We start from the raw sequence: 22,351 nt of genomic DNA, 5'->3' as shown, positions 1-22,351 counted from the left end.
GCCGTCCCCTGGATGCTCTTTTGTTCCTCTGATAATCTAATCTATTTTTAACTGTTTTTACATGATACGAAAAGGTCAGACTCCCACTGACGTCCTGTCGCTGCTGGAAAAACATACGACGGCTTGCCATTTGCCAACTGAACACACAGAACATAAACTTCGTACTTTTTATGAAGGTTGAAAGGTTTATTTAATGACTTCCGCGACAAAAGTTTGCGCGTTGCTAGGCAAGAAGCAGCAAGGCTAGCAGCTAGCCTAGCTACTTAGCTGAAGGCGCAGTTGGAGGAATGGTGGTGAATCTCTGGGTAAGTTGAAAGTCAGACTCACGATAACTTCACGAGCGATTCCCGACTTCTCTCTCAGTGACGGGACAGATAGTGTCGCTGCTACGTACCCGCGGAGTGATATGAAAACACCAACTGCGTTGCCATTGGCAGCGTCATTATGTCTTTCAGAGGTCCTTTATCAGAAAATAATGACCGGTAGAACGTTGGGAAATCCCATTCAAATCAACGGAGCTTCTACTGACGTTTTGAAGAGCCGTATAATAAATACATTTACACATTTACTATTATACTTTCTCAACATGAAGCCTCACAATCTCAATAAACACAAACTATTCTTACATGCACTGCCTGCCCACCATGAGAAAAGCTCACAAAGCTTTATCTTTGATTATGGCGAGCATTCACTGTGGTGTTTTATGAATAAGCCTGAAGATCCTCGACATGCATTATTAAAGCCTGGACACGTGTGAGAGAATGATGCCTCTGAATCCCGCCGTTGTCCAGCTCTCACATTGCCATCGCCGTCGCCCCCAGAAACCCAAAAGTAAATCACCCGAGTGTTTCAAATCAACTCAAAACGCCGCGGCCCCCCTTTCCTTGTAAACATCCAATTTGACCTTTTTATTCCGCCGTTCCCCTGTTGGCGCACTTGATTCCTGAAGGGCATATTTACCCGTAAACACATGCTTTTCCAAAACACCCTCTCAAAAAAAAAAGGGGGATTGAAATCACGACATCACACACCGCCTTTGTTCTCGGCAATGATCCACCGAAGTACAGATGTTATGTTAAAACCTACATTCCTTAACCTCTTAACTCCCGCCTGAACCGAGAGGATCTTTTTCCTCACGTATCAGATATTTTTCCCATCATTTTTGTGTTGGGTATTCAACTCATTTTTATTTATTTATTTATTTATTTTTGGTCATTTTATTGTCATTTTTTGTCACATTTTGGCACATTTTTGTCATTTTTTTTTTGTGTCTTTTTTTAAAAAAAATTTAGTCATTTTTTTAGTCATTTTTTGTCACATTTTTGTCATTTTTTTGTCCAATTATTTTCACATTTTTGTCACATTTTTGTCATTTTTTTTGTCATTTTTTTGTCATTTTTTTGTCATTTTTTGTCATTTTTTGTCATTTTTTGTCGTTTTTTTGTCGTTTTTTGTCACATTTATGTAATTTTTTTGTCACGTTTCTGTCATTTTTTTTGGTCATTTTTTGTCATTTTTTTGTCATTTTTTTTGTCCAATTTTTGTAATTTTTTTGTCCAATTATTTTCACATTTTTGTCACATTTTTGTCACATTTTTGTCATTTTTTTTTTTGTCATTTTTTGTCATTTTTTTGTCCAATTTTTGTAATTTTTTTGGTCATTTTTTTGTCATTTTTTGTCACATTTATGTAATTTTTTTGTCACGTTTCTGTCATTTTTTTTTGTCATTTTTTGTCCTTTTTTGGTCAAATTTTAGAGAAAATCCGACACTTCCCGCTTTCCCCCCGAGAGGTTTCCTGCAGCGTCTCTCCAGCCAGGACGACCCGGCGCAGGAGAAATGGCAAAATTTACATGGGAGACCAAAGAGAAGAGGAATTAGCATAAGCGGTCTGGGCGAGCAGATGTTAGCTTTGTGCACGCTAGGCTAAACACGGCGGAGCGTTGAAAGGAGCTCGCTAGCGGCTACGGGATCGAGCTAGCACTGATGTTTGAGGGAGATTGAAGCGAGGTTATAAACGGGTGTTAATGTTTGATGCGGCTTCCAATTAGCGAATGAGGTTAGCGCGTTAGCTGCGAGCGTTGGGAGTTCTGTGGGGGGGGCTGTGAAAGCTTGTCATGTCTCGTTGTTTGGGGGGTGTTTTGGGAAGGTGGAGTTTGCGTGTTCTCCGTGAGTCTCGAGTGGTTTTGGTTGTTTGTTTTCTGGAGTCACATTCGCTGTCGTAGCCTTGATGGATAATCTTCCTTTATGACAGTGGTTCACAAACTTTTTTGTCTCACGTACCAGTTTGAAGCATCGTTTACACTCCGAGTACCCGCTACCTCAAAGACCCTGCCAATACTTTTTAAAAACTGAACTTGGATTATTCAGTATTTAGTGGAGGGTTCCAAATTGAGCTAACCTCGCCACACTAAGTGCCAAAAAATTACGAAACAAGACACTCTAATACACCTTATGTGTGATTTTGTAGCTCATCATGTTTTTTTTTCCAACATTTTTTTGTTGGGTGTTCAACTCATTTTTGTAACTTTTTTGTAATTTTTTATCACATTTTTGTCATTTTTTCCGTCAATTTTTTTGTCAATTTTTAATAAATTTTTTGTCACATTTTTGTAATTTTTTTAAATCATTTTTTATCATATTTTTGTCATTTTTTTGTCGCATTTTTGTCTTTTTTTCCGTCAATTTTTTGTCATTTTTTTGTCATTTTTTGTCATTTTTTTGTCAATTTTTTTTCAATTTCTTGTGACATTTTTCGTCACTTTTTTGTCAATGTTTTCTCACTTTTTTGTCACATTTCCATCATTGTTTTATTGCTATTTTCACAGCTTTTTTCCAGAAGCTTTTGGATTGGGGTAAAGCCAAACTGGAAAAAATGTGCTCGGTTCAGGTGGGAGTTAAGGGGTTAACTTTAAGGATTAGGATTATTTGTATTTTTGTCTTTTTTTTGGTGGATTTTTGTCTTTTTTTTGGTGGATTTTTGTCATTTTTTTGCTGGATTTTTGTTTTTTTTTGTCATTTTTTGGGGGATTTTTGTCATTTTTTCGCTGGATTTTTTGCTGGATTTTTGTCATTTTTTGCTGGATTTTTGTCACTTTTTTGCTGGTTTTGTGTCACCTTTTCGCTGGATTTTTCTCTTGGGGATTATTGGGGGATTATTTTTCTTTTAACATCCAATACCTGTATTGATATCATTTTTCGTTGTAAACTCATATTTAATAAAAATTATTGACGGAAAACTCTGTAAAGGAGTGACATAACTCGGGGATTTATGCTCTACAAATCGTCAATTTTTAATACATTTTTTGTCACATTTTTGTCACTTTTTTGTCACATTTTTGTCACTTTTTTCGGCATTTTTTTTTTATTTTTTGTTATTTTTTTGTTATTTTTTCGTCCATTTTTTGTCAATTTCTTGTGACATTTTTGCCACTTTTTCATAAATTTTTCGTCACTTTTTTGTCAATGTTTTCTCACTTTTTTGTCACATTTCCATCATTGTTTTATTGCTATTTTCACAGCTTTTTTCCAGAAGCTTTTGGACTGGGGTAAAGCCAAACTGGAGAAAATGTGCTCGGTTAAGGTGGGAGTTAAGGGGTTAACCTTAAGGATTAGGATTATTTGTATTTTTAGACAAACCGACTCATAGATCTATACAAACTCACAGCCGACCGTCCCTCCGGAGCAAACGATCTAGCGCTAACCAACCTTAAAGGGATGTTTCAGGATTTTTCACACAGGGCCTCATTTCCTAGTTATCCAGAGTGTTGCTGATTTCTGGAGAATTTTTTGTTTTGTGATTCATGCAGTGGCGCTAGGCTAATGCAAGGCTTGTGCATGTCTATGGTATCAGCTAGCCTGCGTTAAAAACAGCCTGACCCGCTCCACAGAGCACCTGAGGCAAATCACTTATAACACCAGACTAACCATATACATGTCTGTGTAGTAGATCCTCAAGAACTTGACTTGAGTTCGGTCCGATCACCTCCAGCCGGTCTATTAAACGGAAAACTGAAATGAGCGCATCCCCAATAAAGACTCAACCTCCATCACTACCTGTCAGCGCCGCTAACCAGTCCCCCCCCTCCCCCCGGTCTGGCAGGTGTTCGGCTTCCACAGATCCCCCAGTCCTGCCCGAGCTCAGACACTCAGGCGTGAAGACGGGGAAACATGTTTATCGGGAGCTAACCTTTAAAGGAAACACTGGATCATGTTTATCCGTGAGCTGCTAATTGCCTTTCATTTCCACTCGGACGCCGTAATTAGTCGCCAGGCGCCCTTTAGTTCCCAGCGCTGATGTAAAGACCCGACACTTTCGTAAGAACCAGATCCATTTACGACGTCGGACATGACGGCGATGAGATACTCGATCATCCATAGATTTAAGATTCAGATCAGAACAACAAAAAGTGCTGAACTATAGTCGCGTTCTTCTCAGGCTTCTGCGGTTTTACCCAGAGTTCACCCGAAGCTGTGCAGAGTCAGGGAGAGCCGAGAGAAGGATCTGAAGGAACGAGACCATCTTTGCCTCCATCAGAAGTTGCTCAGCTCACTTTGATGCACGTCCGTTTTTTTTTAATTTTTCATCATTATTATTTTCTCATTGTTTTATTTATGCCGCTGGGATTATTTAATACTCTGCATAGTTTTTGATTAATTAATAAATAAATACAATAAAGATATACTTTTTTTTAAAGGCAACAAATAATCGTGATTTCAATGATGACTAAAATAATAGCGATTGTTGTTTTTTCAATAATCGAGCAGCCCAACCTTGAGGTACATTTACTTTTTACACAAGTGTGTCAAGAACATTGATTATGTTATTCTTTAAACATGTCTGTGTTCAGTCCATAGATATAATATAAAGGCGGGAAGCCCTGCCCTCACGGGGTGGGCGGAGCCTCCACAGAGCTCCAGAGCTTGATTGACAGGCTCTGGAGCCAGTTAATTCACCGAAAATGCTTCCAAATTTCGGGCTGATAAACAAAAACTAGTGTGGTTACAAATGTGTCACCTCCCCCAGTGTGGTCACATGGGTCACATGGGTCACATGGGTCACATGGGTCACATGGGTCACATGGGTCACATGGGTCACATGGGTCACAGGGTCATAGCGATTTTTAGAAAAGAAAAACTCTTTGGAGCCAGACTTTTAGTCTCATTCAAATCAATGCTCCCAAGTGTCTCTTGGAGTTGCCCCTGGCCACCAGGGGGAGGTATTGCTGGGTTGCAGGTGACATGACAGCGTTCTAAATGCCTGTACTATTATATAGAGGACAAATAATTTTGTTTTTGAGGACATTAATGATATTTCTTTAAATTCATAAATTTTCTTTTTAGCTTCGACTTGAAAGTGTAAGGCTGTTGATAAGAAAAACTGGCTCCTCCCCCATTGGGTCTGTTGACATCATCACATTATAGAACCTGCAACCCAGCAATTACAGCAATGTCAGCTCCACCATAAAGACCATAGAGAGGGATGTTCCTCAGTCATTGGTCAAGCTAAAGCGACTCCTCCCCGGGAGTGTGGCCGGGTCTAGAGCCGCCTCTGTATGTTTGTGCTTATAAATGAAACTGCAAGTAAACATGAACTCTGACAACATACTGACATACTGACATACTGACAAACTGCAAACGAGAATGGGGGTTTTGTTTACAGGTATCACATTCGCCGTGACTGTTCCCACTGGCTCGCTGCAGCGCCCAACAGTGCGGGACAACATTCGCGGTGGTGCGTAATGATCCGTGCCAGTGTGGCGAGTAAAGACGTCCTAACCCCCGCTCGCCCGCCACATATTGAACTCCTGGCTTCCACAGCCCTCCCCGCGGTGAACCCCCCGGTGCCGCCGCTCTCCACGTAGCTTCTGTAATCTCCAGCTAACTGACACGCAGCTGCCCGGCGTCCAGTGCCCTCCTGACCGCCCCGTACACGCACACCCCTGGTTCCTACACCCCCCCCACGCCCGCCCCCCACGCCCGCCCGCCGCGCTGCCAGCCTCTATTCTGACCTGATTAATGGCGCCATTAGCGTCTTGGCCGGGCCGTAATGAATCGCTTGCATTAAGTCCTAACGAGGAAGGTTACTCTGGATCTGCATAATAAATCTGACTAAACCGCTTTAACCAAAGAGCCGGGACAGAGACGCGGCGGCGAGCGCGGCGTTCGTCTTCATATCCCGGTGAAATAAAACGCTGATCTGAAATGAAGAGGAATGACGGAGCGCGGCGCACCAGGGGAGGGGGGGGGTTTCTTCTGTTTGTGTTGCTAACTCCACGAGGCCGGTGTCCCTAGCGACGAAACCGCGGCTGCTTTTCATCGCGGCGTCTAAAAGATAAGAGGGGCGAGCTCGTCACTCTGACGAGGGTGGGGGGGAACAGAGAGGAGCATTAATCTCCCCAACGCCAATTTTTGTCTTTTTTTTTCTGGATTTTTGTCTTTTTTTTTCTGGATTTTTGTATATTTTTTTTTGGATTTTTTTTTTTTTTTTTGCTGGATTTTTGTCATTTTTTTTGCTGGATTTTTGTCATTTTTTTTGCTGGATTTTTGTCTTTTTTTTGCTGGATTTTTTTCTTTTTTTTGCTGGATTTTTGTCATTTTTTTTGCTGGATTTTTGTCTTTTTTTTGCTGGATTTTTGTCTTTTTTTTCTGGATTTTTGTATATTTTTTTTTGGATTTTTGTCTTTTTTTTTGCTGGATTTTTGTCTTTTTTTGCTGGATTTTTGTCTTTTTTTTTGCTGGATTTTTGTCTTTTTTTTTGCTGGATTTTTTTCTTTTTTTTGCTGGATTTTTGTCTTTTTTTTGCTGGATTTTTGTCTTTTTTTTGCTAGATTTTTGTCTTTTTTTTTAACGAAATGACGGAGCGCGGCGCACCAGGGGAGGGGGGGGGACAAGGGGGGGCTTTTTCTTCTGTTTGTGTTGCTAACTTCACGGGGCCGGTGTCCCTAGCGACGAAACCGTGGCTGCTTTTCATCGCGGCGTCTAAGAGATAAGAGGGACGAGCTCGCCACTCTGACGAGGGTGGGGGGGGGACAGAGAGGAGCATTAATCTCCCCGGCGCAGACGTGGAGGGGCGCACAGGGACTCGCAGAGGGGTTTAGGAAGCGCTGCCAGATATCGAAAGATGGATCCTCTGAAGGATTGCCGGAGTAAATTTCCAAAAAGGAAGGAATTATTTCCTAATTGTTTCGACACGGCTCACTTCGCTTGGCTTTTTCAATCAAGCGCCAGGGGTGCGACTGGGGGGGAGGGGCCAGGAGGGCACGGGACACAACAGGAAATCAACAGGTCTGTCACGATAACATAATCCGATGTTCGATTTACTGAGGCAGGTAATTATTCTGATAAACCATATTATCGAAGACCTTTTAAAGCCACAGGAACTTTACACTCTCCATTACTTAAAGGGATGTTTCAGGGTTTTTGACTCATTTCCTAGTTATCCAGTTCTTATGCAGTTCGTATATTTGAAGAGCTTAGTGGCGCTAGGCTAGTGCATTTCTATGGTATCAGCTAGCCTGCATTAACCTCTTAACTCCCGCCTAAACAGAGAGGATCTTTTCCCTCACGTCATCAGATTTTTCCCCCCCATCATTTTGTTGTTGGGTAGTCGACTCATTTTTGTAACTTTTTTGTCATTTTTTTGTACATTTTTTTATCACATTTTTATTTATTTTTTCTAACATTTTGTCACATTTTTGCCATTTTTTCATCAATTTTCCGTCACTTTTTTTTTTTCATTTAAAAGACCTTATATTTGAGCAGCATCAGCTTCGTGGTTGTATAAGCTACGCGGCGGCGGAGTGATCTGCGAGAAAATAGTCCCTCAGAATGCGATCATTCATGTGATGCAGGTCAGTTATATTCCAGACATGATTCTATGGACACAGACATTTACATGGTTAGTCTGGTGTTATAAGTGATTTGCCTCAGGTGCTCTGTGGAGCGGGTCACACTGTTTTTAGTGCAGGCTAGCTGATACCATAGACATGCACTAGCCTAGCACTAGCCTAGCACCACGAAACGAAGCGGCAGCAGGTGATTCCGATTGCCCTCATGCATTTGAAGAAGCGTCAGAAAAACATAAGCCATCAACAGCGCTGACAGCCGGCCGTGTCCCCCCCCCCCCCCCCCCTGTAATCAGCCGACCTGGCCCGCGTGGAGATAAGGCGGGGAAGGATGAGCCGACGGAGCGACTGCACAATGTGCCAACAAAAGGGAAGACGTGACAAATGAAGAGCGGAGGCGAGCCAAAGACTGAGCGGGCACGTTTCCGCCGTGACATAACCGGAGGGGGGGGGGGGTTGTCAGGAATTCAAAAGCAAAGCCTGAAAACATGTGGGTTCAGGTTGTATTATTAGTGCTTTAAGTCTGGGTGAGACATTCAGGAAGATTAACAATTACAAAATCCAACCTATTGAAGCAGGAGAATCCAATGTGTCGGGTGTCAACATGTTATACGGCCTGTGTACCTTTTATTTTGTTCTTTTTAAGATGTTTCCTCACGATTCTATAGACATTTACCTGAAGAAGGCCTGGTTGCTGAAACATTGTAAAGAAATCTCCCTTTTTTTTTGCAAGATTTACAGTTTGCAGGAGATTTTTCATTCAGTACTAGCCCAACAGAGGAAGAAGCTCACCCCGTAGTGCAGCTTGAGTTCACCAGAGTCCGGTTCTTTAGCCTCGATGCTGTTGTATATTTTAAAGACATTCCTCCACTGCACCAGAAAGAGTCACGAACACTCACTTCTCCTTCGCTATGACATGTGTTAAACTACAGAGAGCCGTTGCTAAGGGGGCGAAAGGTCAGTTCTTAATGAATTCTAGCACTTTCTAAGCCATTTTCTCTCAGACCTGCACTGTTTGGTCCACTTGAACCTCTTTCAACCCGGCACTTTTGTTACTTTTTTAGTTACTTTTTTGTCACATTTTTTGCTGGATTTTTGACATTTTTTTGCTGGATTTTTGTCTTTTTTTGCTGGATTTTTGTCCTTTTTTTGCTGGATTTTTGTCTTTTTTTGCTGGATTTTTGTCCTTTTTTTACTGGATTTTCGTCCATTTTTTTGCTGGATTTTTGTCTTTTTTTGCTGGATTTTTTTTTTTTTTTTGCTGGATTTTTGTCTTTTTTTTTTTGCTGGATTTTTGTCTTTTTTTTTTTTGCTGGATTTTTGTCACTTTTTTGCTGGATTTTTGTCAATTTTTTTGCTGGATTTTTGTCACTTTTTTGCTGGATTTTTGTCATTTTTTTGCTGGATTTTTGTCAATTTTTTTGCTGGATTTTTGTCACTTTTTTGCTGGATTTTTGTCAATTTTTTTGCTGGATTTTTGTCACTTTTTTGCTGGATTTTTGTCATTTTTTTTGCTGGATTTTTGTCAATTTTTTGCTGAATTTTTGTCACTTTTTTGCTGGATTTTTGTCATTTTTTTGCTGGATTTTTGTCTTTTTTTTGCTGGATTTTTGTCCATTTTTTTGCTGGATTTTTGTCTTTTTTTTGCTGGATTTTTGTCATTTTTTGCTGGATTTTTGTCAATTTTTTTGCTGGATTTTTGCCATTTTTTTTGCTGGATTTTTGTCATTTTTTGCTGGATTTTTGTCAATTTTTTTGCTGGATTTTTGTCTTTTTTTTTGCTGGATTTTTGTCTTTTTTTTTGCTGGATTCCAGATACTCCGGTTCAGCCTCTCACGCTGCTATAGTCTCTATAGTTCACTTGCAAAAAGTACAGCCTGAATACGAACCGCACCAAATGAACAAAAAGAAATTCCGCTTCTGATCTGGGACAAACAAGCGAATCACAGGACTTTTCTGGTCTGAACACACCCTTAGATGAGATTTTTGAAAACTGGAGACTGAAAGCTCCACGAGATGCGTCTGTGGACTGGGCCAGACTGGGCCAGACTGGGCCAGACTGTCACTGCCACCCACAGGTTTAGCTCTAGGTGCTCCTCCTGGGTCAAATCCAGAGGACACTATCAATTTCCAACGAGCGCCTTTCTCTCTCCAACAAGGCTTAGCATAATCTCATTGTTTCGAACTTTTATTACAGACACTTGGCTCTGGTTTACGTTTTAACACAATAGAAGTAGAAACACGATAAGGTCGCTGTAATATAGCTCCGAGCCCGTCCATAGGCCAACATTTACACAGAAAACTAATAAACGCCTCAGCGCTCGTATAAGCTCATTATGTCGAGCGAACGATCCTGGAAGATTACACAGCGCCGCCTCGGAGGTTCCTGTGGGTCCCCATTGTCTGCAGACGCTTATCGGACCCCCGGGGAGAGGCTGGCACCGATAGACGATCAGATTCCTCAAGGGTGGAGCGTGTGACTGCTCAGGCGCTGGCGTTCTCCTCGGGGAGTGTGGGTAACACTGCTGACGAGGACGTGGAGCCCGAACGCTCGGCATCGGCAAAATGAAGTTCTAACGGACATTTCATCAGGAAGTTGTTTCTAGAGACTGGGCTGCACAGTTATGGAAAATGAAGTGTTGTGATGGTGATTAGATTTGAAAAGATGTGTCTGTGCAGCGACTCAGCGTAATTGGTGTTGGTTGCGTTGAGGTCGTGTGGAAAACCCATGGATGCATTTATTGTATTGATTATCCTAGAATTAGAATATTCTTTAACCTCTTAACTCCCGCCTGAACCGAGAGTCACTTTTTTGTCATTTTTTTGTCATTCTTTATCAAATTTTTGTCATTTTTTTGTTACACTTTTTGGTCACTTATTATATATATATGTTATGTATTATATTGCGTTTCTTTTCTTTCTTTTTTAGTCTGAGGGGGCGTGGTGTTAGTCTGAGGGGGCGTGGTGTCAGTCTGAGGGGGCGTGGTGTTAGTCTGAGGGGGCGTGGTGTTAGTCTGAGGGGGCGTGGTGTTAGTCTGAGGGGGCGTGGTGTTAGTCTGAGGGGGCGTGGTGTCGTAGTGAACAGCTGTAAAGCCGACACTTCTCTGTCTGAAGCGTGTTTGACAAAGCAGAGCAGCTTCCCGTGGAAACATGTAACATTTCTCTGAGTTTTTAAATGGTTAAAATCGGTACGAGGACGACTGAGAAACATCCTGTTAAAGTCTTCAATCCAGAACCAGGCTGTTTAAATGCACACGCCATGAAAGGAGATCGAGAACACGCGTGTTTCAAAACATGTCAACAATGTTGTTGTTGAAAACTGACTTGAAATGGAAAGATTTAGGCTTTTGTCTCTTCACATGACGTTAGTGTCCGTCCAGAGAGGAGAGAGTTTCATAAAACACACAATATTTGATCAAAACTAGCCTCTGTTTCGCTTAGATTTCTCCAGAACCGAGTCATGTAGAATTAAACTGTTTCCACCTACAGAGAGCTTAGAGTCTCGTCTTTCAAACGAGCCACATCATGTGTCCATAGCTATAACATAGAATACACAGTGGTGCTACAAATATCATGAAAAACGGTCTGGATTGTTGGCACTCGATGTGTTAATAATCTCCAACTCCAGACTCAAACAGGACTTTGGACATTTGACTAAAAGAGCACAAAGAAGAAAAACATCCTCAACACATTTAAATCTCTATAAAAATGTACAATTTGTTTTAAGGCGAGACACTGCAGGTGAATAGGGAAAAAAATAAATGTAGAGACGTCAATTTGAAACTTTTGCTGAACATTAGATTTCTGTCATTTTAAGTTTTCACAAAATAAGACATTTTGAGCAATAAAATGGCCAAAATTGCCTATATTTTGGGCAACGAAATCAAAAAATAATGAATTGATCCAGATTAAATGTTATGGTTTTATTTTATTGACATATTAGTAACTAAGATTTTTTCAGAGGGGATTTTGGATATTTTGTTTACTTTTTCAATAAACTAATCATCAGTGAAAAAATCTGTAAAAACTCAAATTCCGCCTGTTTTTTTTGTTTCAAAGCTGAATAAATCAGGCTAGGAATTAGATATTAAAAAATCCCTCTGAAAAAACCTTCAGAATCTTGTTGTGTCTCAGCCTGTAAAGTTTGGAGTCTGTGGGAGCTTCTATAAGGGCTCAGGCTCTGCCCGAGTGCGGCTTCTCTCATTCAGAGAAAACCAGCCCTGAAGTTTTGTAGCGAGTACTCATGCTCGGCCCGTTCTACCACTTTTCCGCTCCGGCGTCTCGTAAGGAGGAAAAACACCATATTTGGGCGAAAGCGTCATCACGGGGCCCCTTAGCAGGACACGTGGATGTCAAATCTGTCAATATTTATGAATGAAAACCCGCGGGAAGGACGGCCTTTCTACTTCCGGGTCGCCCCCACCTCGCAGACAAAACATCAGAAAATAAACATCATCATTTTTATATCTGACATGAAAACTAAGATGTAAAGGGAGGAAAACAGATACAAATCTCCACTTCCACCACTGCGGGAAACATCAATACTTTCACCTAAAGTGTCTCGCCTTCACATCCAGATTCAAAGGACTTTTTTTTTCCGGGATCATTGACTGACACGAACCACTAACTAATGCAATAATCGCACCCATTTGAAAACATGTTTGCAGATGTTCGACTTGACGGAGCAGTCATTACCCTGACGGGACAATTACATTCTGTTGGAAATGTGTCAGATATCCTCAGGGAGCGAGCCTTTATAATTAATCACGAGATGAAGAAATACACGACAGTTTCAAAGATGAATGGATTTGTACTCATTAAAACGTGATTTGATGTTTTCCTCAAAAAAAAGGAGGATTTCTCTCCAGCTGTGGCGTCTCGTTCCCAATGTGGGTCAGGCCATGAAAATTCATATACCGTGAATAGAAGCGTCTGATGTTCAGGCGGAAACTCAATATTTTCTTTAATGTTAAAAAAACTTCATTACTAATTAAAAGTTCTGAACAGTGAATCACATTTTCATATAAATCCAGAGTAAAGCCGTGGTTTGTGTGGAGATGGTTCAGCTTTATGTTGCATCCTGTAAGATTATAGTCCACAGTGATTCACTTCTCTTTGATGATTAGCGACTTTTACAGCTACGGCTGCCCTGGGACTGAGAGACAGGGTTGTGGTTGCCATTCTGCGCCTTAACATTAACTGCCAATTATTCTCAGGTGAGATGACAGGTTAAAACCTCTCACCACCCGCCAAAACCACATGCATTCTCTCCTCTTTGCCACTGTCGTCACTTTTTATTTCCTTTATGTGTTTTTGTCACTTTTTTATTACTTTTTTGCTGGATTTTTGTCTTTTTTTTTTGGATTTTTGTTATTTTTTTTGCTGGATTTTTGTGATTTTTTTTTGCTGAATTTTTGTCTTTTTTTTGTGGATTTTTGTTATTTTTTTTGCTGGATTTTTGTCATTTTTTTGTGGATTTTTGTCATTTTTTGGGTGGATTTTTGTCATTTTTTGTGGATTTTTGTCATTTTTTTGTGGATTTTTGTCATTTTTTTGTGGATTTTTGTCATTTTTTGGGTGGATTTCTGTCATTTTTTTGTGGATTTTTGTCATTTTTTCGTTGGATTTTTGTCATTTTTTCGTTGGATTTTTGTCATTTTTTCGTTGGATTTTTGTCATTTTTTCGTTGGATTTTTGTCATTTTTTTTGTGGATTTTTGTCTTTTTTTTTTTGCTGCTCTTTAGTCACTTTTTTGTTGAGTTTTTGTCATTTTGGCGCTTTTTTGTTTTTCTCCTCATTTTCTTCTCGTTTTCTTATCGCTGTTTCGAAGAAGCTTTCCGATTTGGAGAATTTGAAGAACAGGAGAAAACATGTTCAGGCGAGAGTTAAGAGGTTAAAGGTTCTGAAAACATCGAGCCATGTCAACCCAGCAAGGACGCGCATGTGTGATCGTCATTATTTAGTTTATTCAACTTCTCTTATACCCGTGAACTTCTACCATCGCACTGAAAGCACCTCTGGCTGCCTTGGTCCTGTCGGGAAGAACGTCTATATGAGAGAAAACCGCTTAAAACAAGATTAACATTCTCAAGTCAAACCCATGCTAGTGAAAAATCTTATTTAGATAAAATAAAAGGTGAGGCAGACTCGAGGCCGTGTAAGGTCGGGTCACAGATGCATGTCCCTCCTGTGTAAGGTTGGGTCACAGATGCACGTCCCTCCAGTGTAAGGTTGGGTCACAGATGCACGTCCCTCCAGTGTAAGGTTGGGTCACAGATGCATGTCCCTCCAGTGTAAGGTTGGGTCACAGATGCACGTCCCTCCAGTGTAAGGTTGGGTCACAGATGCATGTCCCTCCTGTGTAAGGTTGGGTCACAGATGCACGTCCCTCCAGTGTAAGGTTGGGTCACAGATGCATGTCCCTCCAGTGTAAGGTTGGGTCACAGATGCATGTCCCTCCTGTGTAAGGTTGGGTCACAGATGCACGTCCCTCCAGTGTAAGGTTGGGTCACAGATGCATGTCCCTCCTGTGTAAGGTCGGGTCACAGATGCATGTCCCTCCTGTGTAAGGTTGGGTCACAGATGCATGTCCCTCCTGTGTAAGGTTGGGTCACAGATGCATGTCCCTCCTGTGTAAGGTTGGGTCGCAGATGCATGTCCCTCCAGTGTAAGGTTGGGTCGCAGATGCATGTCCCTCCAGTGTAAGGTTGGGTCGCAGATGCATGTCCCTCCTGTGTAAGGTTGGGTCACAGATGCATGTCCCTCCTGTGTAAGGTTGGGTCACAGATGCATGTCCCTCCTGTGTAAGGTCGGGTCACAGATGCATGTCCCTCCTGTGTAAGGTTGGGTCACAGATGCATGTCCCTCCTGTGTAAGGTCGGGTCACAGATGCATGTCCCTCCTGTGTAAGGTTGGGTCACAGATGCACGTCCCTCCAGTGTAAGGTTGGGTCACAGATGCCTCAGTAACTCCTGTGTAAGGTTGGGTCACAGATGCATGTCCCTCCTGTGTAAGGTTGGGTCGCAGATGCATGTCCCTCCTGTGTAAGGTTGGGTCACAGATGCCTCAGTAACTCCTGGGTCCCGTCTGATCGAGCTCGTCCTCGACTCTGCACTTCCCCGTTTATCCCCCCCCCCCGATCGGCCCCTAAACTCCCCACAGCCGCCGCGCAATTTGTTCCCTCTCATTTTGTCTCTTTCGACGCCAAACGCCTCCTCATTTCCCTGTTGGCCTCGCAGACGCCCGTAAATTGCGCGAGATTGTTTTTTTTTTTGGGGGGGTGGAATCAAGGTATTTCCACTTTAGGCAATTTTCTTTCAGCTGTGAAGGCTCGGAATTTACGGTTAAGGCGGTATGTACTTTGGCAAAACAAAAGGGAAATGTGTTTACTTCGTTTCGGCCCGTCCTTCGAGGATTCCGGGGGTAATAACCTGTGTAACGAGTCGCCTGCATTAGAAACAGTCTGACCCGAGCACAGAGCACCTGAGGAAAGTCACTGATAACACCAGACTAAGCAGAGAAACGTCTGTGTCGACTGAATAGTTTTTAAAATACAACCATTTTTGCATTTAAAAGGACTTATATTTGAGCAGCATCAGCTTCCTGGTGGAGTGAGCTGCTCGGTTACCGGATATTCTGCCTTTACTAGGGTTAGTGCTAGATGGTCTGCTCCGGAGGGACAGTCTGCTGTGAGAACGTGAGATATCATGACACAAATTAAGGTGAGGGCCGGGGAAATGGTTAACCTCTGAACTCCCGCCTGAACCGAGAGAATCTTTTTCCTCACGTCATCGGATTTTTTTTCCAACATTTTTTTGTTGGGCGTTCAACTCATTTTTGTAACTTTTTTGTAATTTTTTTATCACATTTTTGTCATTTTTTCGTCAATTTTTAATACATTTTTTGTCACATTTTTGAATTTTTTTGTCACATTTTTGTCATTTTTTTGTCAATTTTTTATCAATTTCTTGTGACATTTTTGTGACATTTTTGCCACTTTTTCATAAATTTTTTGTCACATTTCCATGATTGTTTTGTTGCTATTTCCACACCTTTTTTCCAGAAGCTTTTGGATTGGGGTAAAGCCAAACTGGAGAACATGTGCTCGGTTCAGCTGGGTTTTAAGGGGTTAACCTTAAGGATTAGGATTATTTGTATTTTTAGACAAACCAACTCATAGATCTATTCAAACTCACAGCAGACCGTCCCTCCGGAGCAGACGATCTAGCGCTGACCTTTAAGGTTAGGGTTAGAGTGATGTGTCATTACATTATGTAGCTACAAACTACAAATACATATTATTCCATTGTGTATCTAACCCATAGCTACAAGTTATTACACATGATTACAGAGCTCATTGTATAATAGTGTTTATGTTATTATTGGGGGGGTCTGAAAGATTTACAGATGGATGTGGGGGTTCGATGTTCCGAACTGTCATCTGGTCTTGGTGGTCATTGGTCAAACACACATAGACTCACGAGAAAATACTCAAGATTTAGAGATGAGTTTCTCGGACGCAGCCTTTACCTCCTGCTGCCTGTACAATTACAACAGGCCCGAGCCCTGAGGCCGAATAAGAAAAACTCTTACAATAACAATATAGCGCCGCCTACGCTCGTATTTGACCTCTTCTTTGTCAATGTTTCTAAATGCGTTTTTTTTTTTCATATTTTTATGCGACCAACTACAAATATGCCGCTTTCGTGGCAAATACCTATATTGCCAGATAGGCCTCAATGCCCTGAGTCACTCTAGTGGTGTTTTAGGGACTGGGGAGGGGCCATGGTTGATGACGAGCGCACACGCCTATTTCACCGGACAGGTCAGGGTGCCAGGAGTCCCCCCTATAACTGTCTCATGCACGGGGAGGGCTCCGCGCTCTGTTTCTTGAGCGCTCCGCGCTCTGTTTCTTGAGCGCTGCCGCTCTTTCCGGCCTGTACAGTAACAACAGGCCTGAGCCCTGCCAGGCGCTCGGGCCTAACAATAATATCGTTATCATCGTTGTCTCAGTTGAAGCAGTTCACTAAAGACACATCACTTGCTGTTTCTCTTCTTTCTCTCTTTGTTTTCGATGAGCTTTAGCTTCGCCCACTTGCCAGACGAGCTCGTAGCCTCTCGGAGCGCGGCGACCGCAGGCGGCGACCACAGGCCGTTCCTCCGCCGTGAACCGCGCTGCATTTCTGTGGCCGTGTGTGGAATGCGGAGCCTCAGTGAGTCTTTAAAAACATCCCCCGCTTTGTCGGAGCGCTCCCACATCTGCGAGTGCGGCAGGAAGGACTTTAAAGGCTCACGAGACAAACAAAAGCCAGATGGTTTTCTGTCGGCGCGCGAGAAACATGGCGTCCACACTTTGTATCCAGCTTTATTTGGAAATGTTTCTGCGGGGGCGGGTCCAGGTCCGGGCGGGAAACGGGTCAGTCACGAGTTTCAGGAGTAACGGTCGGCTCAACGTTCAGGATTACTTTCAAATAACAAACTTTTGGGAGAAATTGCCATAAAAAAGCACAAACCTCTCCCTGTGAATTCACTTTTGTGCTTTTTAAGTGTCTGGTTCTAAAAGAATGAAAAATGGCCCTGATGGATGTTTCACCCCTGGATCCTGATTGGTCCCCAGGTACTTTGGTTCAATATATGGCAAATAAAGTCTGTCTAGTAGTAGCAGTTGTAGTATTAGTAGCAGTAGTAGTAATAGTAGCTTATATTAGTAGCAACAGCAACAGCAGCATTCGATCCTATACAAACTGTTAGCAAGTCTTTTCAGTGTTAGCCGGCTCAATGTATTTTCCCCATAGCCGTTAGCATTAGCCATCAAACATGGCAAATTACGATCCAGATGTTTTCAGCTGTTTAAAACCATCGACCACATTTAGGGTCAAAGCCTCGTTTGAAAAGGGTGTTTACTCTTTCTTGTGATTTTGATAAAGATCAGGCCACATTTTATGACCAATTTAGGCAGAAATGTGAGAAATTTCAAAAGGTTCACATACTTTTTCCTCCAATTGTAGTAGTAGCTGTAAGCAGCAGCAGCGTATATTACTACTACTAGTAGTAGTAATAGTTTTTATTACCACTATGTCTTCTCTAAAGGAGTCGGCCAAAGCAGGAGAGCTCATGTGTATCTACTATGGAGGTCCAGTCCACGCAGGGAGTGAGTCTGGTCACGGAGGAATCGGAGCAGTTTGATGGGGCGGGTCTAACGCCTCAGATTGTCAGTGAAATAAACCAATAGGTGGCGTTCACGTGACATCACAACATTCTAAAGAGCCATAGTTTAACATTGAGGTGGAGGTCAACTGACGGTAACTGTGGTAACGGTGGTAACTGACAAAATGCATATTTTTATGTCTTTGTTTTTTGGCTCATGTCTCAGTCATTACTGGAGGAATCCACATGAAACAAAAACTGTCACAAAGTTCATCGTCTCCTCTGTCGGCTCATATGAACTAATGTCCAATTATTATCTCTGAAAAATGTCAAAAAGTGGTGACAATATGCGAAAACATGACCATGATGTTGTCCAATAGAAAGGACTTTCAGACCAAAAAATAATCACAGGTTTGTGAATCCGATCACGATCAAATACTGATGAGGAAAAACATTTGTCAATTTTCGTTTTGGAGATTTTTTCCAAAAACTGCATTTCTCCCATAGGGTTGCATTGGCCCCGCCCTCGATCTGACATTATGACATCATCACATTCTAAATCGTGAACGCTACCTATTAGTCATTCACGGACGTGACGACAGCTGTGTCCCATTCACAAAATATGCCATCCATCCATCTTCTTCCACTTTTCCTTTGCCGGGTCGTGGGGGCAGCTGTTGGAGTTGCCCAAATCACATCGCACCTGCCCCTTTTGGCTCCTCCTGCAGGTGGTGGGTCCACAGAAGGACGGCCTCACGATTTTAACCGGGCCTGTTGGTCTCTCTTAAGGAGCTTCTGAACCGCTCTTTGTCTGACCCGTCACCTATAGGACCTGTTTGCCCTGGGAGACCCTACAGGGGCACAAAGCCCCGACAACAGAGCTCCAGGATCATTCGGGCGCTCACACCCCTCCACCACCATAGTCTTCTGATGTGTAGCATCGAACTTTACAAGTATACTGTCATACAATACATTGTGCTGTATATTTTTAAGCACTAGGTTATCACTGCCATCTGATGCTGCCCCATTTTGTACCACCCTTACCATATCTATACATACATATACACGGATAGTACACGTACAGACACATAGTTTTCTTCTTGTGTCTCTTGTATGTTTTGTTATTTGTGAGTACATTTCAGTGTGTCTTGATCTATGCATTGAAAGAAGCAAGGTTTGGTTTGGTAAACAGTTGCCAGAAGGAGGCGCCCTTGGAGCACCAGCCCACCTCCTGCTTTGCCTATTCTTCACTGTACGTATAGGCTGCTGTGTTCAGTGTATTTCAAAATATGCAATTCACCGTAACTATCTATATATGAATTATCATTCTGCTTAAAGTCTTAAACACTCGGGCTGGTCCTCAGGCTGGTCCTCGGGCTGGTCCTCAGGCTGGTCCTCAGGCTGGTCCTCAGGCTGGTCCTCGGGCTGGTCCTCAGGCTGGTCCTCGGGCTGGTCCTCGGGCTGGTCCTCGGGCTGGTCCTCAGGCTGGTCCTCGGGCTGGTCCTCGGGCTGGTCCTCGGGCTGGTCCTCAGGCTGGTCCTCAGGCTGGTCCTCAGGCTGGTCCTCAGGCTGGTCCTCGGGCTGGTCCTCGGGCTGGTCCTCAGGCTGGTCCTCGGGCTGGTCCTCGGGCTGGTCCTCGGGCTGGTCCTCGGGCTGGTCCTCGGGCTGGTCCTCGGGCTGGTCCTCAGGCTGGTCCTCGGGCTGGTCCTCGGGCTGGTCCTCGGGCTGGTCCTCGGGCTGGTCCTCGGGCTGGTTCTCAGGCTGGTCCTCGGGCTGGTCCTCGGGCTGGTCCTCAGGCTGGTCCTCAGGCTGGTCCTCGGGCTGGTCCTCGGGCTGGTCCTCGGGCTGGTCCTCGGGCTGGTCCTCGGGCTGGTCCTCGGGCTGGTCCTCAGGCTGGTCCTCAGGCTGGTCCTCGGGCTGGTCCTCGGGCTGGTCCTCGGGCTGGTCCTCAGGCTGGTCCTCGGGCTGGTCCTCGGGCTGGTCCTCGGGCTGGTCCTCGGGCTGGTCCTCGGGCTGGTCCTCGGGCTGGTCCTCAGGCTGGTCCTCGGGCTGGTCCTCGGGCTGGTCCTCGGGCTGGTCCTCGGGCTGGTCCTCATGCTGGTCCTCATGCTGGTCCTCGGGCTGGTCCTCGGGCTGGTCCTCGGGCTGGTCCTCGGGCTGGTCCTCGGGCTGGTTCTCAGGCCACCCCCGGGCCGCCCGAGTGAAAAGAGTCTGGACACGCCCCTGTTTCCAGTCCGAAGTATGCGCTGCCTTTGCCGAGTGACTCCAGGGCCGTGCACAAGTGTTGAAGTCTCTGAAAGTCTCTGATTGTCCGTGTGAACATGTCTGGGGGGGGGTCGAGTGTTGACCTGGCGTGTACTGGGCGGCCTGTGTGTAGCTGTGCATGTGTAGCCCCCCCCTGTATCGTGCCGTACTCGTCAGTTCTCGTAGTGCTAGTGTTTTCTTTGTGCTCTGTCTCACGCCGAGAGTCCGTTTTGTTACGTTTTGTTTTTTCTTTTTTTGTTTTTCTTTTTCTCCCCCCCCTTTCTTTCGTTTCACTGTCATTTCCATTCCACCACTGTCCCCCCCCCCCCCCCCCCTTGCTCTCCCCCTCCTCCCTCCCCCCCCTCCCTCAGACGTAGCCCTGCCCTCTGGCCCCGTCCCCCCCTCACTGACTCCTAACACTACTGACCATGTAACGCCAGGCTCGGGAGGCGCGTCCGACCCGGCCGGACCCACCCCGTCGGCGCCGCGGGACCTCGTGGCCTCCCTGGTGTCCACGCGCTTCGTCAAGCTCACCTGGCGCCCCCCGGTGGAGCCCCACGGAGAGGAGCTGGTGTACTCGGTCTTCTACAGCCCGGAGGGGACCAGCAGGTGAGGAGAACGAGAGGCTTCGATGAGATACGTGACTGAAATGTGATCGAAGGAACCTCTGAGCTCGTGGTCTCCAGTTCCACTTTGAGCAAAGCAAAAAATAGTGTCGAAAAGAAGACGAAAACGAGGATGAAAACGCCACAAAAGCCCAACAAAAAAGTGATGAAAAGTGACGAAACAGCAACAGTAGAGCAATGAAAAAGTGATGAAAAATGTACACAAAAGTAATGAAAAATGTGCAAAAATCTGATGAAAAAGTGACAAATATGTGATGAAAAAATTTACAAAAAAAGATGAAAAATTAACAAATAAGTGATTAAAAAAAAAAGCGAGGAAGCAGCAACAGAAGAGCAACGAAAAATTGACAAAAATCTGATGAAAAATTGACAAAGCGATGAAAAAATGAACCAAAAATATGAAAAATTGACAAAAAAAGATTTAAAAAATTACAAATGAGTGATGAAAAAGTGACAAAAAAATTGATGAAAAAAGTGAGGAAAAAATGACAAATATGTGATGAAAAATTGACAAAAAAAGATGAAAACTTGACAAAAAAGTGATGTAAAATTGACAAAAAATGGACAAAAAATGATGGAAAAAATAAAATAAAAAAAAGACAAAAAGTGATGAAAAATGTACAAAAATGTGATAAAGCGATGAAAAAATGACCAATATGTGATGAAAAAATTCACAAAAAAATATGAAAAATTCACAAAAAAGTGATGAAGAAAACAATTGACAAAAGTGATGAAAAAAATGTAAAATATGTGATAAAAAATGTAGAACAAATTGACAAAAATGTGATGGAAAATTGACAAAAAATGATGAAAAAAATAAAAAAAGACAAAAAAATTACAAAAAAGTTATGAAAAATTGACAAAACTGTGATAAATAATTTGCAAAAATCTAATGAAAAAGTGACAAAAAAGCGATAAAAAAATGCCAAATATGTGACGAAAAATTAACAAAAAAAGTTGAAAAATTTACAAATAAGTGACAAAAAAGTGACGAAAAAATTGATTAAAAAAAGTGACGAAAAAGTTGTCAAAAACGTGATGAAAAATTGACCAAAAAAGATGAAAGTTGACAAAAGTGATGAAAAAAAATTAACAAAACTGTGATAAAAAATGTGCAAAAGTCTAATGAAAAAGTGACAAATATGTGATGAAAAAATGTACAAAAAAAGATGAAATATTAACAAAAAATTGATTTAAAAAAAAAGCAACAGAAGAGCAACGAAAAATTGACAAAAAAGTGATGAAAAATTGACAAAAAAGTGATGAAAAAATGACCAATATGTGATGAAAAAATTAACAAAAAATATGAAAACTTTACAAAAAAAGATTAAATAATTGATGAAAAAGTGACGGAAAAAAACGATGAAGGTGACGAAAAAATGACAAATATGTGATGAAAAATTGACAAAAAAAGATGAAAAAAACGTGAAAAGTGATGAAAGAAATTTTTTTACAAAAATGTGATGCAAAATTGACAAAAAATTAACAA

General features: G+C 42.7%; 1 protein-coding gene across 7 annotated transcripts in view; it reads left to right on the top strand.

Annotated features, from left to right (window-relative positions):
• neo1a (neogenin 1a) overlaps positions 1 to 22,351 on the top strand; it is a 454,282-nt gene that overhangs the window by 352,642 nt on the left and 79,289 nt on the right. For 5 of the 7 annotated variants that reach the window (XM_079554650.1, XM_079554652.1, XM_079554649.1 and 2 more), the window contains exon 8: positions 20,608 to 20,845. In XM_079554650.1, coding sequence (XP_079410776.1) covers positions 20,608 to 20,845 — 238 coding nt within the window. The remainder of the gene's footprint in view (positions 1 to 20,607; positions 20,846 to 22,351) is intronic. The other 2 variants (XM_079554653.1, XM_079554651.1) reach the window with 1 other exon arrangement.

The sequence above is a fragment of the Gobius niger genome, assembly GCF_951799975.1.
Source record: "Gobius niger genome assembly, chromosome: 4".
In the NCBI taxonomy this organism is placed as follows: domain Eukaryota; kingdom Metazoa; phylum Chordata; class Actinopteri; order Gobiiformes; family Gobiidae; genus Gobius; species Gobius niger.
This window is presented reverse-complemented; position numbering and strand designations above follow the sequence as displayed.